Source organism: Spea bombifrons, chromosome 3 (assembly GCF_027358695.1).
Source record: "Spea bombifrons isolate aSpeBom1 chromosome 3, aSpeBom1.2.pri, whole genome shotgun sequence".
Taxonomy (NCBI): Eukaryota; Metazoa; Chordata; class Amphibia; order Anura; family Pelobatidae; genus Spea; species Spea bombifrons.
This window is the reverse complement of record NC_071089.1, coordinates 70940187-70959005: the sequence shown is the minus strand read 5'-3', so window position 1 is coordinate 70959005 and position 18819 is coordinate 70940187. Positions and strand designations below refer to the sequence as shown.

At 35.8% G+C, this 18819-nt stretch overlaps 1 protein-coding gene across 1 annotated transcript in view; it reads left to right on the top strand.

Annotated features, from left to right (window-relative positions):
* BCKDHB (branched chain keto acid dehydrogenase E1 subunit beta) overlaps positions 1–18819 on the top strand; it is an 86120-nt gene that overhangs the window by 55490 nt on the left and 11811 nt on the right. The window contains exon 9 of the mRNA XM_053458758.1: positions 3013–3099. Coding sequence (XP_053314733.1) covers positions 3013–3099 — 87 coding nt within the window. The remainder of the gene's footprint in view (positions 1–3012; positions 3100–18819) is intronic.

Genomic DNA, 18819 nt, shown 5'->3' with positions numbered 1-18819 from the left:
GGAACTAATTTGACATTGAAAAAAAAAAACCACTCAAATATTTTGAGTTTACTATTCCCAAAAAGCATCAGCTGTTGTGAACCATGCCTTGGAAACAAACAAATCTTAGAAGACCTCCAATCAAGAATTGCTGATTTGCATAAACATGGAAAGGGTTCATCAGTCCACAGTTAGACGAATTGTTGATAAATGGAGTGTGATTTAGTACTGTGGCTATTCTCCCTAGAAGTAGACACCCACAAAATTCTCAATGGGGTAAAAAAGAAACCCTAGAGTAGCAGGGAAATGCTTGAAGGAATCATTGGAGCTGGCTAACATCTCTGTTCATGAGTGCACCATACTCAAAACATTGAATAGCATTGGCTCAGAGAGCTTTGTGTATTAAGTCTAATGAAACACTTTTGCGACACCACCCCATTTTGTTTGTGAGGCTTCATGAAACACCGGGATGTCCCTATAAGTATTCCTACACACTTTTTAACCCATGAAACACCATGTCGGTTATGCATTAAGAGATTCTAGTGGTTAAACAGTGGTCTTATCCTTGCAACCAGAAATGCTCCTGCTGCTTGTTCCTGTCCGTTGGTTGCTATTGTGATAAGGCACCTTTTATCACAGTCCCTTTTGTTTTTTTTACATAACCCCCATGTTTAAAATGTCCCACTTTTGCTGCAATACATTGGTGAATTATTGATACGAAACATCTAGTTATTCACCTTATGTTTTTAAGTAGATTTTTGTGTGACTGAGATCATCACGAAAAATGTTTCCAAGGACGTATTCGTATTATCTGTAGCACAATAGTCCCTGTCTTATCGACTTTTTTTCCCTTTGGTTAAAATGACATGCTTTTATAATCACTTAGTCACTTCACTATGACTAACACTTGTCGATATGAACTCACATCTGCGGCTTGAGCTGAATGCTTTTCTGTTTTATTATTATATACAAAGTTCAAGTCAAGAGATTTGTAATAAACTAAAAAAACAATAGTATGTGGACACCCATTTAATTATTGAGATGTTTCAGCCACAGCAATTACTAACACGTGTATAAATTCAAGCACATAGGCAGTCATCTCCATAGACAAACATTGGCAGTAGCATGCTGAAGAGCTGATTGACTTTAAACTTGGCACTGTCACCATATGCCGCCTTTGCCACAAGTCAGTTAGTGAAATCTCTGCCCCTGCTAGATCTGTCCTGGTCCACTGTATTATTATTGTGAAGTAGAGGCGCTTAGAAGTAGCAACAGCTCCACCACATGCGGTATACAATGCACACTCGGAGCGGGGCTACTGAGTGCTGAAATGTGTATCACGTAAAAATTGCCTGTCCTCTGTAGCATTGCTCACTAGAGTTCCAAATTGCCTCTGAAAGCAACATCAGCACAAGCACTGTGCGTCGGCAGCTTAATTAAATGGGTTTCAGTGTCCAAGCAGCTGTGCACTAGCCAAAGATCACTATGCGCAATGCCAAGCGTCAGCTGCAGTGGTGTAAAGCCACTGAACTCTGGAGCAGTGAAAATAATGTTCTTTAGATTGAGGAATCATGCTGGAAGTCTGATGGATAAAATTGTGTTTGGCTGATGCCAGGAGAATTCCACTTATGGGACTGTATAGTGCCTTCTGTGAAGTTTGGTGGAGGAGGGATAATTGTCTGGGGCATTTCTTGTTCCACAATGACTGTGCCCTGTGCACAAAGCAAGGTCCATAAAGACATGTTTTTTTGGTTTAGTGTGGAAGAACTTGAGGGAGCCCTGACCTCAACCTCACTGAACACCTCTTGGATGAATTGGAATGTTGTTTGCGAGCCAGGCCTTTTCGTTCAACATCAGTGCCTGACCTCACAAATGCTATTTTGGCTCAATGGCCACAAATTCCCACAGACACACACCAAAATCTTGTGGAAAGCCTTCCCAGAAGAGTGGAGGCTGTTATAGCTGCAAAGGGGTCCAAGTCCAAATTAATATCCCAGGGTTTTGCAATGGGATGTCCAACAAGCTCATATAAGTGTGATGGTCAGGTGTCCACATATTTTTGGTGGTATAGTATATACATGTTTTTTTTTCTCATTTAGGCAGTGGTTTTAGTTCGCTATACCTAGTCGATTTATTGGCTAGACTTTAATTTATTGCAAAACAATGGCAGTGAATAACTAAGGGTTTCTAGCAAAACATGTTTATTTTGTTTATTTAGGGTCCGTAAGCTATGTGTTGCAGTACCATCCTTGATGCTATGCTCTTTTAAGAATGTTTTCTTTCATTTTTTATAAGTCATTCTACAGTAATCGTCAGATTTCTTAAAATCTGTATGTGATTGTCTTTGAAAGAAGCTGCTTTTGTTATTGCTACCTGAAAATTATTCTGCTAAATAATTGAGATTAGTTGACCTACTTGCATTAGCATGTATACACTTGCAGCACAAGCATTTTAGAATGCGAATGCGATCATCCCAGGCGTAGGATATTGAACACATGCTATCAGTAGTTTGCAGATCAGGAGTAGCTGTCTGACTAACGCAGAGTAGCCCTCAAGTCATCTGCTTACCGCATATCTTTAGGAGAATGGTTGTATATATTGTTATCTATTTAACACAATTAACCACAGAACAAACTGCAGAAATACTGAAAAGGCTGAAGAGGCTTTTACCAAATGAAAAATCTTAGGCTTATGCCACCAAAACAAAACCTTTTTTTCCTATGCATTTTGGGATTGTTGCAGAAAAAGTCTATACACTAGTTCTTGGTTAATGTTGGAGTCTCTCTAGTATTTCATTTTCGATTTTAACAAACTTGTCTTTGTGTTTTTTATTTTTTTTATTCCGATTATATGTGTTCCCAAAGAATGAAAAGACTTTATGAATGCCTTAAAACAGATCACTTTCTTTTTAAATACTGCACAGTTTAATGCTTTTATGAAGCGCTTAAAACGTTGTTTTATCAAATCTAAAGTAAAATGAATTCCCCAAATTCATATGCCGTGACATTTTAAATGATTTTATTTTCCTTTCAGTCTGTGACGAAGACCGGACGATTATTAATCAGTCATGAAGCTCCGGTGACAGGAGGCTTCGCATCTGAAATTAGTTCTACTGTACAAGTAAGTCTGTCTGTGAAATTGTGTCTTTGTGTTTATTAAATCCTGTTAAAGTGCCCAGGATAATTTCTGCTGACATGATTATGTTGGTTATGTTTTAAATGTGCTTTTCCATCTGCTTATTTTTCCAATTGTTGTATAGATAAAGCCATTTGTAGAAAGGTGGTAGTAACTCTTTACAGATCTCTGGTCAACCTTTACCTAACGTACTACGTAGAGCTCTGGAGACGCCATCTCCAGAAGGATATTGACATTTTAAGGAGGCCTACTAAAGTGATGAGCAGGAAAAAAAAAACTGGAAAGATTTAGGGGTCTTAAAATATGTTTCTCGGAGGAAAGAAGAGGGAGTATATGTGATAGAACATATGTAAAGGAGGGTATTTAACAAAGTATTGGGAGGCTTATTTAAAATGAGAGGAAAGTCAGAGGTTTACAGTAATGTATTTTACTAAGAGGGTGGTAGATAAGTGGAATGGCCTCCAAGAAGAAATAAGAGGCTAATACGGGAAGGGAATCAGAACATGCATGGGATAGGCATAGGATAGGCATGTTCCAAGTATGCTCCCCAAGGCTTAGTCTTTTACCATAGAAGTTTTTATTTGGTTGTGTTTTTTATGTTATTTAACAACTTTCATAATTTAACTTAAATATTTAAGCTTTTTCTATGCATTCTTGTTGAAATTATGGCACTGATAATTATGAGCCAATGTGAGGGGTCCATGTGGAACAATACACTGGGGTGGTCTACAATGTAATCAAGACTGCACAAGGCACTTGCATTTTTATGCGTGCCATGTGTTGCGGAAACTTTCCGTAGACATGATTTCTCTTGTTTGTTAAATAGTTTGTATGGTGTATTCATTTTAATCTAGTGTTATGGATTGTCATTTTAGTAATTCTTTGCTAAGGCCAATCGGAGCAATTGTAATACTTAATATAATTCACAATTTTGAACGCTAAAGAGCATGTCTTTTGTTTTACTTCTTTACTACTTTTGTTTATGTTAAACATTATAAAATTTACACTACTGTGACGAAAATGATTTGCTGGAATGAAGAACGTATTGAAAACAAATTATATTTGTAGCATACGGTATATTTACTTTGCTTTTCCATTAAGACGTCAAAGTTGAATTTTATACTAACCAATAAAAGATTGTGCATTGTACTTCTCTGGGCTTAAATATAATAAATCTACTGTAAAGTACTGTTAATCTGTCATTTAAATCAAGAAGGCATCATCAAGAACTGCTACTGCATGGATATTCAATGTTTCACCTTATTTTCACAAAATGTCAGGTGTTTTTTATAGTCCCGAAGCTACAATAGAATAAAAGATTTAACCACCAAAATATTTGAAGCATCCAGTCTTAGTTTTTCTCTGCTTTAGCTTGCACAAGGGATGGACTTTGGGCTGTTGGCTTTGTCATATGGGACTCTGCTGGTTTAAATGTAGAGGTACATGCCCACCATGCAGGGGTTCCTTATCTCAGACTGCTTACGCATCACTACTCCATGCAGAAGGTTTTTATATCCTTTATTAATGATCGTTCCATACTACAGAGTCCACATGCTATAAAATACAACAATTAATCATATGCCTAAATTACTTTTACATTCACCCAGTGATTGACTCTCATTAAAAAACATCATTTTTCTAGCATATACAAATGCCAAATAAACAGCCGGCTGTAATGTATTGTCGAGATACAGGATGTGCTTTTGTGTGTAGTGTACTAACGTGATTACATTTTTTTTTAACGCAAATACATTTACAGACGCACATTTTCTCAGGGCTTAAGCTAATCCTCCTTTTGAGTAATTGTAATTGAAAACATATTAGTTTAAACAAACAAAGTGTGCACTGCATTTAGGCCCATCAAAATATAAACCATAATCTCATAAACAATATAAATATTTTATTCAAGTATTTTATTACTTTGTAATTTGGTCATTCTTTTGTGGTCTGACAAATACAGTGAGATGTTAGATGTCTTCTATGAATGTGCTCTATGGAGGGGAAAAAAGTAAAACGAAATTTTTGCTGGATTAAGGTTATGATCTGAGAGCCAAACTGTTAGCGATCGTGGTTGATTTTTCTTTTCTTTTTTTTTCTGAAATACATGTGGAAGTAATAAGGCCTCAATGAGGAGTCCAGTAGGAGTGCATGGTTAGTTTCCGTATATTTGTTCCATCCATACAGTGAGATCCTTTTGCTCAAAATAGGTATGGTGCAGTTATTAGCAAGTACTCACATTCTTCAAAACCGTCTCTTCTGTGCATATCAGAATACGTGGACCACAGCCCTTTCACTTACTATTAGGAAAGCAATGGGCAAGGTGTGAAAAATCTTATAAAGCAAGAATGCTATCAAAAATAGTTTATTTATCAAAATGAGTGAACAAAATAAAAAGCTAAATCAAATATTTCTTGTGACCACCCTTTGCCTTGAAAACCGCCTCAATTCTAGGTACAATTACACACAGATTTTTAAGAATGCTTGCGGATAAATTGTTCCGACCTCATGAGGAATATTACTGTGTAATGCAACCAATGAGAGGATGTTTTGGTCTCTAAATATCTGGTGTGAGGAGCCAGCAGTTTTCATTATATCCCTGACGAAGCTGAGCTACGTCTCAGCGAAACACCGTTGGGTTGCTTTAAACAATTAATATTTTACCGCTCTTGGTTAGGGTTCTTTTTAGTCTGTTAAAGGGATAATCGCGTAATAATTATTGGGAATGCTGGGATGCTGCCTTGTGATTCTAATGGAGAGTGCTTAGTTAATTTTGTTGAGCCCTTAGTGGACTTTATTTTGCAATTATAATTTTTGGTCCCCTTGATTATAGCCCACAACAGGGGCAATTTAATTTCCCAACACTTTCAAAATTAATTTTATTTTAATAGATTTTTGAATAAATGTAGATTTTAAGTCTTTTTTTTTTGGTTTTGCTGCTCTATTTCAAGGTACAAAAACTGTTTTTAAAGAGACTCAGATGCTTTAGGTTCTCCCATGATGCTAGGTCACATACATTAATGGCAACCCATTACGTGGGATCCATTGTTCTCAGCACATGGGCTACAGTTGGTTAGCGGAGCATTACCATTGATCAAATTTGCTTGAAATAAGCAATGTGAAAGTTTCAAAAGAGGAAAAGCATGTACCATACAGAAAAAGTTACATTTGGATTCCTTTCTATTTACAAATAACTTTACTGTGTAAAATTCTGGGCTTTTTAAAATATTATTTTTGCACCAATGGGTTTTAGTAGTCCAGAAATACTTTTCATTTATGCAAAACTGAAAGCAGCTGTTTAATTTCAAGTCCTGTTGCTCTTGCGGCTCTTTATTTTATGTTGTCAGCCTGTTTTTAATTTATATATTGATATATGCAATTAAACTATTGGGAATCATTCCGTCTTCAAACATTTCCGTTCCATTTAGTATTGGTAATTACATGTTTACTACCCAGCCTGGCTTCTCACATTCAATTTGCATAGTTTGCGGTGATACCAAACTCATAGAGGGAATACATATTTTTTATTGAAAACTTTTTCTTTCTGTTCTCGATACCGGTATACCATGGCATTTGGCACTGGGCATTGTGATGTTGACCAGTTCTTAACTACTTTTCCAGTGATGATCTCATACAGAAATGTAGAAGTCAAGCTAATATACCATACATTTATATAAAACGGTAATACTTTCCACACAGTGTAAAGGCAATGTTTGAATCACTACTGTTACAGGAAAAAAAAAAGAATGCTTTCACATTGATTTATATTTCAGACAACAAAGTGACCTGTTATCCCCCTTGAATGAGTATGCATAAAACTTCAAATTTCAAATATTTTGATTTGTATTCTTTAAGTTAAATTACTGTGATTATTATTGTTTCATCATCTTCCACTGTGCTTAAAAGCCTTTACTGAGTTTGTATTAAAATTAATTAAATTACATTTAACACCTCACTTTCTAAAATCTCACTCCCCTTTAAACCCTGTCAGTAGTTAGGAGACTTCACACCTTCTCTTTACAGCAGTCACAGCTGCACAGTGGACTCAGTGTTTTAAGTGCCTTATGTATTTCTTTATAAGAATGGTTCTTGGTGGTGTACACTGTAACATTTTTTATTGTGTTTCTTTACATGTGATTTCCACTATTGCCAAGTGGATGAGATACCTGGAGGAGGATGATATAGAAGCAGACACATAATGAAACATTATTAATATTTGTGTTAATTTTGTGCCTATGGTGCATAACCCTTGGGGTGAAAAGTTTCATAGCCCCAGCCATAGAAGCTTAGGACCACGTACACTCACAGAGCAGGACTGCGAAGTGATGAAGCACATAAAAATCACCTGTTCTCTGTAGCATCACTCACTAGAGTTCCAAACTGTCAACCAACTGGAACCAACATCAGCACAAGTACCGTGCATTGGGAGCTTCATGAATTGGCCAAGCAGCTGCGTGCAAGCCGTAGGTCACTGTGCAACACCAAGAGTCAGATATGGTGGTGTAGAGAACACAGCCACTAGGCTCTGAAGCAGTGAAACCACATTTTTTGGCATGATGAATGGCACCTCACTATCCAGAAGTCTGATGGACAAATCTGGGTTTGGCGGATGCCAGGAGAATTGTGTGGATTTGTAAAGTTTGGTGGATGAAGTATAATGGTCTGGGGCTGCTTATCTGTTTGGACTAGGTCCCTTTATTCTAGTGAAGGGTAATGCTAATACTACAGCATACAAAGTAAGTTAGACAATCTGTGCCTGACCACACAGATGCTCCTTTGGCTGATTGGGCACAAATTCCCACAGACACATACCAAAATATTGTGGAAAGCCGTCCCAGAAGAGTGGAGGCTGTTATAGCCACCATAGGAGCCCAAGACCATAATAATTCCCCATGGTTTTGGAATGGGATCTCCAAAATGCTCACATAGGTCTCCACATACTTTTGTTCATAGAGTGATAATGGGGACAGTACATCACAGGCTGGCTGAAACTAGTGAATTTGCTTCTTTCTATCGGGATGCAGAGTTACTAATGTGCAAACACTTAGTCCTACAACTCCTCAGCAAAATGTAATATCTCCCACAGTGGGATCCCCTGAGTGGTATAATCCATCCTGCACTTCTTAATGATAACCTTCTCTGTGTTGGGAACCATAATCATCACTATTAAAATATTATTTAACTATATCCTCCTGAGCTTCTCTACATCATTCTGTGGCAGAGTGCATTATGTTTGCATTTTGTCAACTTTTTTTTTATACAAAGCCATTGTTTTTTTTTTTAGTGATTAATACCTTTCCATTTTTATAAATTTCATTCTTCTATGAAAACACACTTTTTAAAATAACATTTTGATTTTGCCAAGTGCGTTTATTAGAAATAATTACCAATCCTTATATAATTTGAAAATTATTTCATGTTAATATGTGATGTTTTCTCTACATTGTCTGAGGTTTTTCCAGAGTTTGTTTTGCTTTTTCTTTCTGCGAAAACATGCAAAGGGGTAACATTTCTTTCAAGTGGCACTTAGTTTCAAATAAAATGTAGACAGGTATGGGGCATCAACCTCACACTCACTGCTTAACCTAATCTCTCTCACACTCTCATCTCCAGCAACATTAAGGTGCCATTAACACAAGAAATGGGACTTTACATTACAGATTACTGTCCCGGAAAGCCTCACCAAAGAAGAATGCATATTAAAATATGTTGAGTAGTTTTAGATATGCATTGTTTAAAATGTAAAAAAAAAATAATACTTGGAGCCAATGATTTTCACCACCAATCAATTGCTTGAATTAGCTAGTCAGTGACACGGAAGCTATGGTGGATTCCCGTTGAAATCAAGATTTCTTTCAGAGTTGTGAACGGTTTGTAATTTTACGCTTAAAGAAACTGTTCAACATAGGATGCCTTTTAAAATATCCTCAGATAAGTTCTGCATCAGGTAGACAGAAGTAAAAGAAAGCTATCATTTTTGCTCTTTAATGCTCCCTGCCTCTTAAAAATTGTTAAAAACATTTGAGATACAGTTGCCTAGCAACAGAGTCCTGTCATTCAAAGCCCTCTCCTGTGTATCACAGTATCACAGCAGTGTGAACTCCAGTAGCCTGCCGTTCCATGCTCATGCATGTGAAACAGCAGATCTTTACACATTTACGCATTGATGTCCGGTGAGTGTGAATTGAGTAAGGTGTTCTGCGTGATAGGTGTGATGAGTTTTATTAGAAGAGCTTAAAGGTAACACTCCCGTGATGTCAGAGATGAGCAGGCTTAGCAATAAGGACAGACAGGATACTGTTACTAATGTCTTTGTAAATTGTTACTTTGACGTACCTTATAACCTGTGATGCGGTTGGAAAATGCATAAATCTGGGCCAAATAACTGCTCCATTGTTTAATGTAACTTTTATAAGCATTCCTGGCCATTTGGTCACCTTACATAAACATGTATGATAATTTTCGTCTTCAGGAAATCTTTACATTTATATTTTATATCCATGGAAAACTAATTGTAATAACACAGTGCAATAATCAGCCCCAACAGCTTGTCCTTTGGCTGCCCCTTTTAGAATCTGGGCTGTCAGGGGAAAAATAATAGAACTCATATTTTGTTTCCTTTTTCTTAGATTAAAGTCTACGAGCATCATCTGGCTTGTGAATAAGCAATGGATTATTTATTTATTTTTTCATCCATTGCAGCTGCGTAATAAATCCTACAAATTTTACTCATACGCGCACCTTCTTTTTGAAGCTATGTATTTAAGATGGTTGGATTGCAATGTTCTGTATCACAGAGACAGTGGAACCTGATGGATCAGAGCCAGCAGATGCAAGAAGCATGGAGATATATAGAATAAGAGTTGGTCTATGTGATAATGCTTGTCTAATTTGGTGTCTGTGTGTACTTATGTATGAAGGTGCATGTGTGTAATATATATAGATATATAGATGTATAGATGTGTGTGTTGACCCAGCCAAACCATAACCTGGGCTGTCACTGCGCTGTATCTCTCCAAACCAATCATCTATTGTAGTAGTCCCAGGGACACTAAACTCTGTTTCATAGTTAAATTAATTAATTTTTGAAGCTTGTTTGAGCCTGGCTCTTTTCAAATTCTCCTTCCTGATTGTTATGTGACACACTACATGTTATGCCCTCTTTATCCACTGTACAGCACTGCAGAATATGATGGCATATTCTAAATTGTTATCACTTTTCTGTGTTCCGAGTACAATATTGCAATCTCAACGGAAAAAACCTACATTTTCTGTGCTATTACATTGTGGCAAAATAATGTTCCTCTATGGTATACGATCTGAACATGACAATAATAAGGGATTGTCACTAAGAAAACCAAGAAATATGTTTCTAATGCCTGTTTCTTATATATGTGTTTTATACAATCCAAGGCATGTATATTTTTATGGTTTAAAGAAACTCTATTTAGACTTGTTTTTTTAATAGTTTCTAGTATGTTTAACTGGTACACAATCACTTTTGGATAGTAAGGAGTTAACTGTAACTTGGCTTTACCACATACCCGTCTGTGCTATTTAATCCACATGAATATGTTCATTGAATTCCGTAAATCTTTAATTTCTAATATTTTGCAGTTATAAATGATCTAACCCTCTATGTATGAGTTTTTGCTTTTCCTTCATATGCTCCTCCTAAACCATCTGCCCTGTCTGGCTTTGTCCATCCGCCACCTTAGCTCTACATAGAAAGCAGAATCGGTGCCCAAGCAAACTTAAAGGCACTGGTAAAATGTTTCCTGTAAATCATACAAATTGAGATTTATACAGTTGGAGTAATGCACTTTACATTTACCAAGATACCAGAGGCTTCTACATTTTCCAATATTTGTGGAAAGTAATGGAATAGAGCAGGGGTGTCCGACCTGCGGCCCTCCAGATGCTGGATTACTACATCTCCCATAATGCTCTTTCAGCTAAGGGGCTGGCTGAGGAGTATGGGAGATATAGTCCTCCAGCAGCTGGAGGGCCGCAGGTTGGACACCCCTGGAATAGAGCAAACCTTTATACTGTCAATATATAGGAATTTGTGTTTTCTGAAATAGACCACTTGTGTGTGTTCTTCATTGTCGGGCTTATCTATATATTATGTATTTTTAATTTATCAATAATGTTGTTTTTTTTAATTGTAAATTTTAAAACATACAGTTAAGTGTACTGTATTCTGTTGTCCATATGGGCTCGACATAGTTGTTTTGCTTTTGTTGTGTTTCTTTTCTTTCTTTTTTTTCCACCTGTCTCTAATCTCAGTAGCTGTCATCTATAAATGTCTTTTCCATCGATAGTATTTAATAACTCTTGATACATATATTTATTTGTACATGTTGATTATATATAATGTGTGCACTGTCTATTATGGCTTGGTTGTCCTGCATGAAGCCCAGCTGGCCTTGCATAATGTATAGTTCAATGGGTGGAGGAGATTTTGAAGAAAAGCGATTTAACTAAACCTTATATGGGGCCAGGCAAGGTCTTCCTGCAACGGAAGCCTACTGGGATTGACCCTTTATTATATACAGCCAAGGTTAAAACCACAACTCACTATGCTTTGATAAACAGAGCCTAATATTAGTGGTGGACTTATGTAGAGCAGCCCAAAAGCCTTCCTCCTCAGATTGGTCTAGCAATAAGGCAGATGCTGTGTCTTGGCCATCAGCTGCGCAACAGCTGAGATGTTTGGTTGTAGACCACAGTGTTATTTTATTGAAGCCATGGTATGTGATAACATATCTAAATAATATCCCACAGAGGACAGAAGTGAGAAGCATGTTGTCCAGATATCGAGCACTCACACCCTTTTATGATTTATACAATTAAATATTTAGACTTCTTTTTGTTTTTCAGCAGTTTCTCATGAGTAATTATTTGATGAAGCATCATCAGCATAGTTGACATGCAGCTTTCTGCTTTAGGCTTAGAATTGACCCCACAATAAAAATAAGAGAATACAGAGTTCATTGGCCACTTGGCCTTATCTTCTGTTATATCAGGCTGCAAATGTACACTACCACTATCCTCCACGTCCTAAGCAGTATACCTCTTAAAATACATATACAGAACATGGTGGTTGGGTTTTATCCTAACTTTCCTTTTTTATCTTGTTTTAAAAAAAAAATCATATAAATGAAAGCTAGTAGTGCACTGGATGGATGCATAATAAGTTGGCACTTACCCTAAAATATTTAAACCATTTATTGTTATACACCCCAGGAAATAAATTTGATGTAAGTCCTCAAGCATTTCAAGGCGGTGTTCATTTTTTCTTCTTCTTCATTATAAAAATAAACTATTTGAACCAAGTAAAATGTAACACACAATTTCTGTCTGGCCTGGAAGAAACCGCATTACTCCCACGCAGCCATCGCATATGTACATGATACAGTAGTCCACGGTGTTTGCAGAATTATGAATGGGCTGAGCGGACCAGATTTATCCCTACCCTGCATTTTCTTTTCCTACTGCGATGTTAAAGGTTAGCACTTGTTATTGCATTAGTAATTAGAGGCATGGGAAGCTAAGTGTTTAGCATTTTCCCCAGCCGTGCCTCACTTCATTTACAGGGCAAAATATGCATGCAATCACAGTTTTCTCTGGTCGCTTGGGTGAGGAATTAATTATTGAGCTCAAATGCCAGGGATTTATATGCAGTAAATATTACCTTCACCTCCTCCCTGCTCTGTGTGTCTTGCCTTCATTTTTATGCTCGTGTTTTTATAGCACATACTTATCACCTGGACAAAATGTATTATGTGGAAAAACAATTAACTTGCTGGAAATCAGATGCTAGTCAAAGTGTAGACATCTCATTGGAGGAGCGAACTGCTGGTTTCTAACCGTTATACAAGTGAATTGGAGTATATGCCAGTAGTCTATTAAATAAATAATTATTATTATTCCTGCTAAGTCGTTGATGAGTTTTAATCGTTTTTTTAATGTCTATGTGTGTATCAAACCTCGCGCTCCGATTTTTATATGTTCTTTAGGCATTTTATTTTTTTGTACCAAAGCTCTACCTTCATGTGTGCTACCCCCCCAACATCATATATATCATCATTATATATCCTGCAAGATCCTGTCCCCATATGTGAAGCCAAATCGCCTACACACATGGGTGCACAGAATGTCATTCCATATAAATCGCTATCGAACCAGAATTAATTTTTATACATATTCCTGTAGTGTTCTATTTTCTTATAAAAATATTGTGGATAGCTCAATAAAAAAACCCACAGTTCCCAGAGTTGTAAAATGCCATTCCTGCCTTAAATCACTTAGTTCTGACTATTAATATTACACTAGTATGGGTACAATCTGATGATCTGGACTGGTTCTCTACATTCAAACCTCCATCGTCCATCGTCATCTCAGATTCTGGTGACGTCCAAAGGTTTGCATGTGTGGGAGAGTGCATTTGATTTCTATCTTAAAATCTGTTTCACAAGGGATGGGATAAAATTGGGAAAAGTGTTGCATTTCAATAATAAAATATAAGAAGTGAGAGTGTGCTTGTGAGAATCTAACCTCGAAGATAAAGCTTTATTTACTAAGGTAAAGTATCTGAATTACATTATTTCCTCAGATTCAGTATTTCAGATACAAAATTAGAAGAATAGTTTGAGCTTTCTTAATAAAAAGGTTTTGCACTCCGCTAAAGACCGTCTTCTCTTGAATGAAGTGCTTACATATAGTAGAAAGACAGTTGTAATAATGCTCTGGAGAAGTTGGAAGGTTTATGTAATTATAGTAGAGCAGGATGATGGAATCATATTTCAAGATTCTTTCTTTTTAAGCAAAATAGTAGCAGTCAACATTACATTTAATGACAAACAGGAGAGCGTTATATCATAGCTATACCTTTTTGCAATTTTTGTAGAACATAATTGAAAACATAATGACCTTTTCATTCTACTAACCAAGTATATTGGGAAATAACCCAAATGAACAGCAGAGGAAGACGGGGATATCTGAAAGTAAAGTAAACTTATTTAATATGTTGATGATAAGCCTACTCTGCCACTTTAATTAAAGGCATAGAACATTAGATGTATGGCATGTGGACATGGATATTGTTAGCCTTTTTATATCTTTTTAAGTTCAATTTAGTGTAAATTAGGGCACCGTTAGGAACAATATTAGGCTTTGTATTCCATAGTCTTTTGCGCATGCGGCACGTAAAGTGTCTTTCACTGAAAATAAGGATGTGTACACCTCTATGGTTACATAAATTTTAAAATAGGTGATGTGATTTTCGTTGTGCACTTATTGTTCTTATAGTTCTTCTGTTTCTATCCTTTGAATGTCTGCCATTCTGCACAGTTTTAGCATCTCCTTTCGTGGTAATGACCCTGGGATGTTTTTGACATTGAAAATCGGTTTTACAAACGTGTAAAAACTTTTGAGCTCACTTGAAATAAACCGCAATTGAGGAATGATACCAGGATGGCTGCAGGCTACTTTGGAAAATTCCTTGTTTTATTTTGTGCTAAAATACAGTAAAAAATACCACTTTCCCATTCTTTTAAGATTAAAGGAAGCACAGTGGCACTTTCTGCTAAGGAAATTGTATCTTGGTAGCTTTAGTACAAGACTTGATGTTGCAATGTCAAGTATATGTGATGACAACTAAAGTAGTCTCTTAAAGTAGACAAGAAATAATTGCAATGATTGATTTCCGAGAAGTTTGCCTTGAGCAATTATCTCACTATTTTGACCAAATACTAAAATGTTGAATTGAAGGAATTTCTCTGCTTTTGTTCTCACTTTCCCAAATAATAACTGTGATGATTTAGGTTAAAAACAAGACTTCAACTTTGCTTATTTAACTCTTAACTATATATATATATATATATATATATATATATATATATATATATATCTATCCTCCGAGGGGAGGGCATGGATCCTCGGCTTTGAGTCCTGTAGGGAAAATCTGGGATTGGCATTGCCTGTATTAGTGTAGTTAAAATAGGCAATATTTGAACTCAGTATTGTTATATCTTATTGCCTATTTATATACATGAGAAACTTTTTAGTGGGTGGTATGGCATTGCATTATGAGAGTCCTTTTTTTTTTTTTTTTTTTTACTTTTATTTCCTTCTTTATGTTTTTGTTTTCCTACCTAGCTACCTACTGCCACTACTTATACAGTGTATAAAACTAACTTTACGTTCCTTATGTAATCATTTATTAAAAATGGAAAAAATTCCATAACAAGCCATACTGGGGAAGAAAATGGCTTATTGATTTAATGTTATATGTGTGTGTATATGTGTATTTATAAAAACAAAATAAAACATTTATAATGTTTTATTGTAATGCTCTTTATTTACACCACTGGACTAACACAATTATCCCAATCGTCTGTCCGTCTATGTGTGTGTGAAAATATGTGTGAAGTACAGTGCTTTATTTCCCCTGATCATGGAGAGTGTTTGTGAGTTCAGGGTATGTTAAAATAATAAGACTTAGCAAGTGTACTAACAAATTTCCACCCTGGGACACTTGTCAAACCTTATGAATGCTGCTATCCGTTTTATGGAAGCCACAGCTGGCCTGGTGAAGTACTTTGATAGGCTCTGTAGTATTGCGTGAGCCTTCCTTTTTGAGTGTTGCAGTAAATTGTCACATATCTGCTTTAATGACCTCTATAGCTTTTTATTATGTTTTAAATATCCAGCTGCAAATCACCTTCTTCAGTTTTTTCTTTAATTGGTATATTTTCACCCCCCCCTCCTAATTCTGCCAATAACTAATGACGGGTCTTGGAAGATTGGAAGATTTAGTGCTCTAACGGTGTGCAGTAACAGTGTTGAATTCCTAATACTATTTCTTTTTCCAGTTCTAAGTGGGGACAAGTTTATTCCAAGATTTTTAGCCACGCTTGTCAGTTGAGTAGGATTTTAAATGCCTTGGGTTCGCATAATCTTTGTTAAGAAAAGAAAAAAAGAGTACCGCTGTCCTTAATGTATAGGTTTCTACAGAACGGGATATTCTCAAAGCTAGGTTATCCCAGCGGGGAAGGAAAAATGGCAATATAAGTCGCATCCAAAGGGGATCCGAGAAACAGCTTTAATGTGTAACAGTCCAAAGGCAGCCAGCCTGGTGTTCGGAGCATAGGACATTATAATGAGAAAACTTCATGCTTTTGTTGGAACGCTGTAATGATTGAATCTAGAAATATTTGAAGATTGGCTGCAGCTAGAATAGAGCCAAACCTTCATTGCTCAGTATTGACACAGAATAATACTAGCTATCTGCAAGCCTAAGTTAATTAAATCTTGGAAGGTCCTTTGGGTGGCTAGCATTGCCTGGTGGATTTCCCCCTTTTTTTTGAGCGTGATTCATATGTGTCACACACGCAGATTAAATATGCTGGTTGTGATATGCTAAATACATTTCAAGTTATTTTCCACTGTGCAGTTTGGTTAAAATAGTTTTTAAATACCATTTGAAGTGATTAGTGCTCCTGGAAGAATAGTCTATTTATTATATATCTAATAATATCTAATATATATACAAAGGTGTAGCGTTTGAATAGAACATCAATCATACTAGGGTAACAATAACAATCAGCTGAGGGTAACAATTCAGATTTGTGTTTTGAATAACTGATATACTAGAGTCTTAAGAATGAATCAGTCCTAATCAGCCTCTTTGGGTATCCGCTGTATGCTGCATCTTTGGAGACCTAAACAGAGACAGCTGGAAGTGCACCTGATTTCTCCACTCATTGCCGTTATCCAGGGGTTTCCGATTTGAGTTGCTAGAGCGTGAACTCGGAGCACTTAATTAGTTTGCCGTTTGAATATGTGAATCTTGTGTGTAATGGAAAACAGATGTCTTTTAATCCATCATAACATCGTCGTGAATTTTAGCTTTAATATTAGTAAACTTAATTTCTCGAAAGTCGTTTTGTGTATACTAAATAATTAGTGTGACCCTAAAAAATAGTCATTCACTGGAACAAAGCACTTTAGAAAATGTATTTATAGGAATATGAAACATACACACTTTTTCCCTGTTTTTTTTTTATTTTTTTAAATGAGTTCTAATTTATCCACATCTAATGTAGTCGTTTTAAATTGAACGTACGTCAGTGACGGTACAAAGCTATAATGCTTTTCCCTTTCACAATGCATATTCATGAATAGACTGCTCGCGTGAATTGAATGAAGATTAGCTCTTTAAAATCATCTATTTCACAACTCTGCAAACTTGTGGAACAAATGTAGAGGACATGCAGGAAAAGTAGCAGCCATACTATCTTAATTTCAGATTACATGCTTTTCAATTACATTTTAACTACACACAATACAAAAACTTTGTAACTGAGCGGGATGTACCTGAGCTTATTATTACGGTCAATGTTAAATAGTAGAAAGTAGTTTTTTTTCTCCAATATTTGGCAAAAATAAAACAGTATCCCGTGATTACTTAATAAAATGTATAGTCCTAACAGAAATAAGATTTTGCTGGATGAATTAATATACTGTTATTCTAGAGAGTTAAATCTTCGGATCGGGTTTAACGTACCGAAACGTAGGTGGCACATTTTATATCTGCTCGGTGTTAGTGTGTGCTATTAATACCAAGGGACACATTGTTCACTATGCTTGCTAAGGTTATCCAGTACACAAAATGACAGAAATCACATTGACCTTTTAATAAAAACAAAAAAAACACACGCGCATACATGTTAGCATGTCTGGCTTTTACTTCCATGAAAGATAGAAATATATCCACTAATATGAACACAAGTCCTCAGGGGAAATAATATTAGCTCAAGAAACATAAACCATATATGATTAGTTTGCCCAAGAACGTTGTGTAACTTATGTTGTTTTTATATTATACATTTGTTTAACTTTTGCTTATTTTTTTTAACCCTTAACTCTACACACTGAATTTAGTTGCATATATCAACTATCTGAAATTTGTGTGTATATATATATATATATATATATATATATATATATATATATATATATATATATATATATATTATACACTTACAAACACACACACTGTTCTGGCTTTGTTGGCTTTGTTCTTATCCTATAGACCGTTAAATGTAATTATTTTATTTTTACATTCTCAAAATAAAACTGATTTAACATAATTTAACATTCTGTCATCTCAAACTAACAAACGGCTACCTAAAGCACATATTATTCAAAAGTCCACCTTGCTTCATGGTTTTATTATAAATGCAGTATTTTATGGTATTTCAATGCTGTGTTGTTTCATTTAATGATATCCCCGTGAATCCTGGAACCCACCAGGCACATGATCTGCTGACCTGCAAGCCTGTAAGATGACCTTAAGAACCTGCAGAGCTACAGAAAGAGTTGTAGAAAATGGATTTCTAGTTGTTATAGAATTTTTGGAATTCACTTTTTCCTTAATATTCCTGTGATTTAGAGAGGGTTAATTTTATATATATATATATATATATATATATATATATATATATGTAGTTATGTGGATTTAAGTGTATTGTATGTAGTTATGTGCATTTAGCTCGGCTTATCCTCAAGCTGGATGATGGTAACAATAGGACATGCTATTTTCCCTAAAGTATTTTTTAAAGTAGTTTTTTGTTTTAAAATTTATGAAGAATATGCTGTGCAATTTTTCTATTTGGCATACCTTTTTTGTTCTTCTTTCAT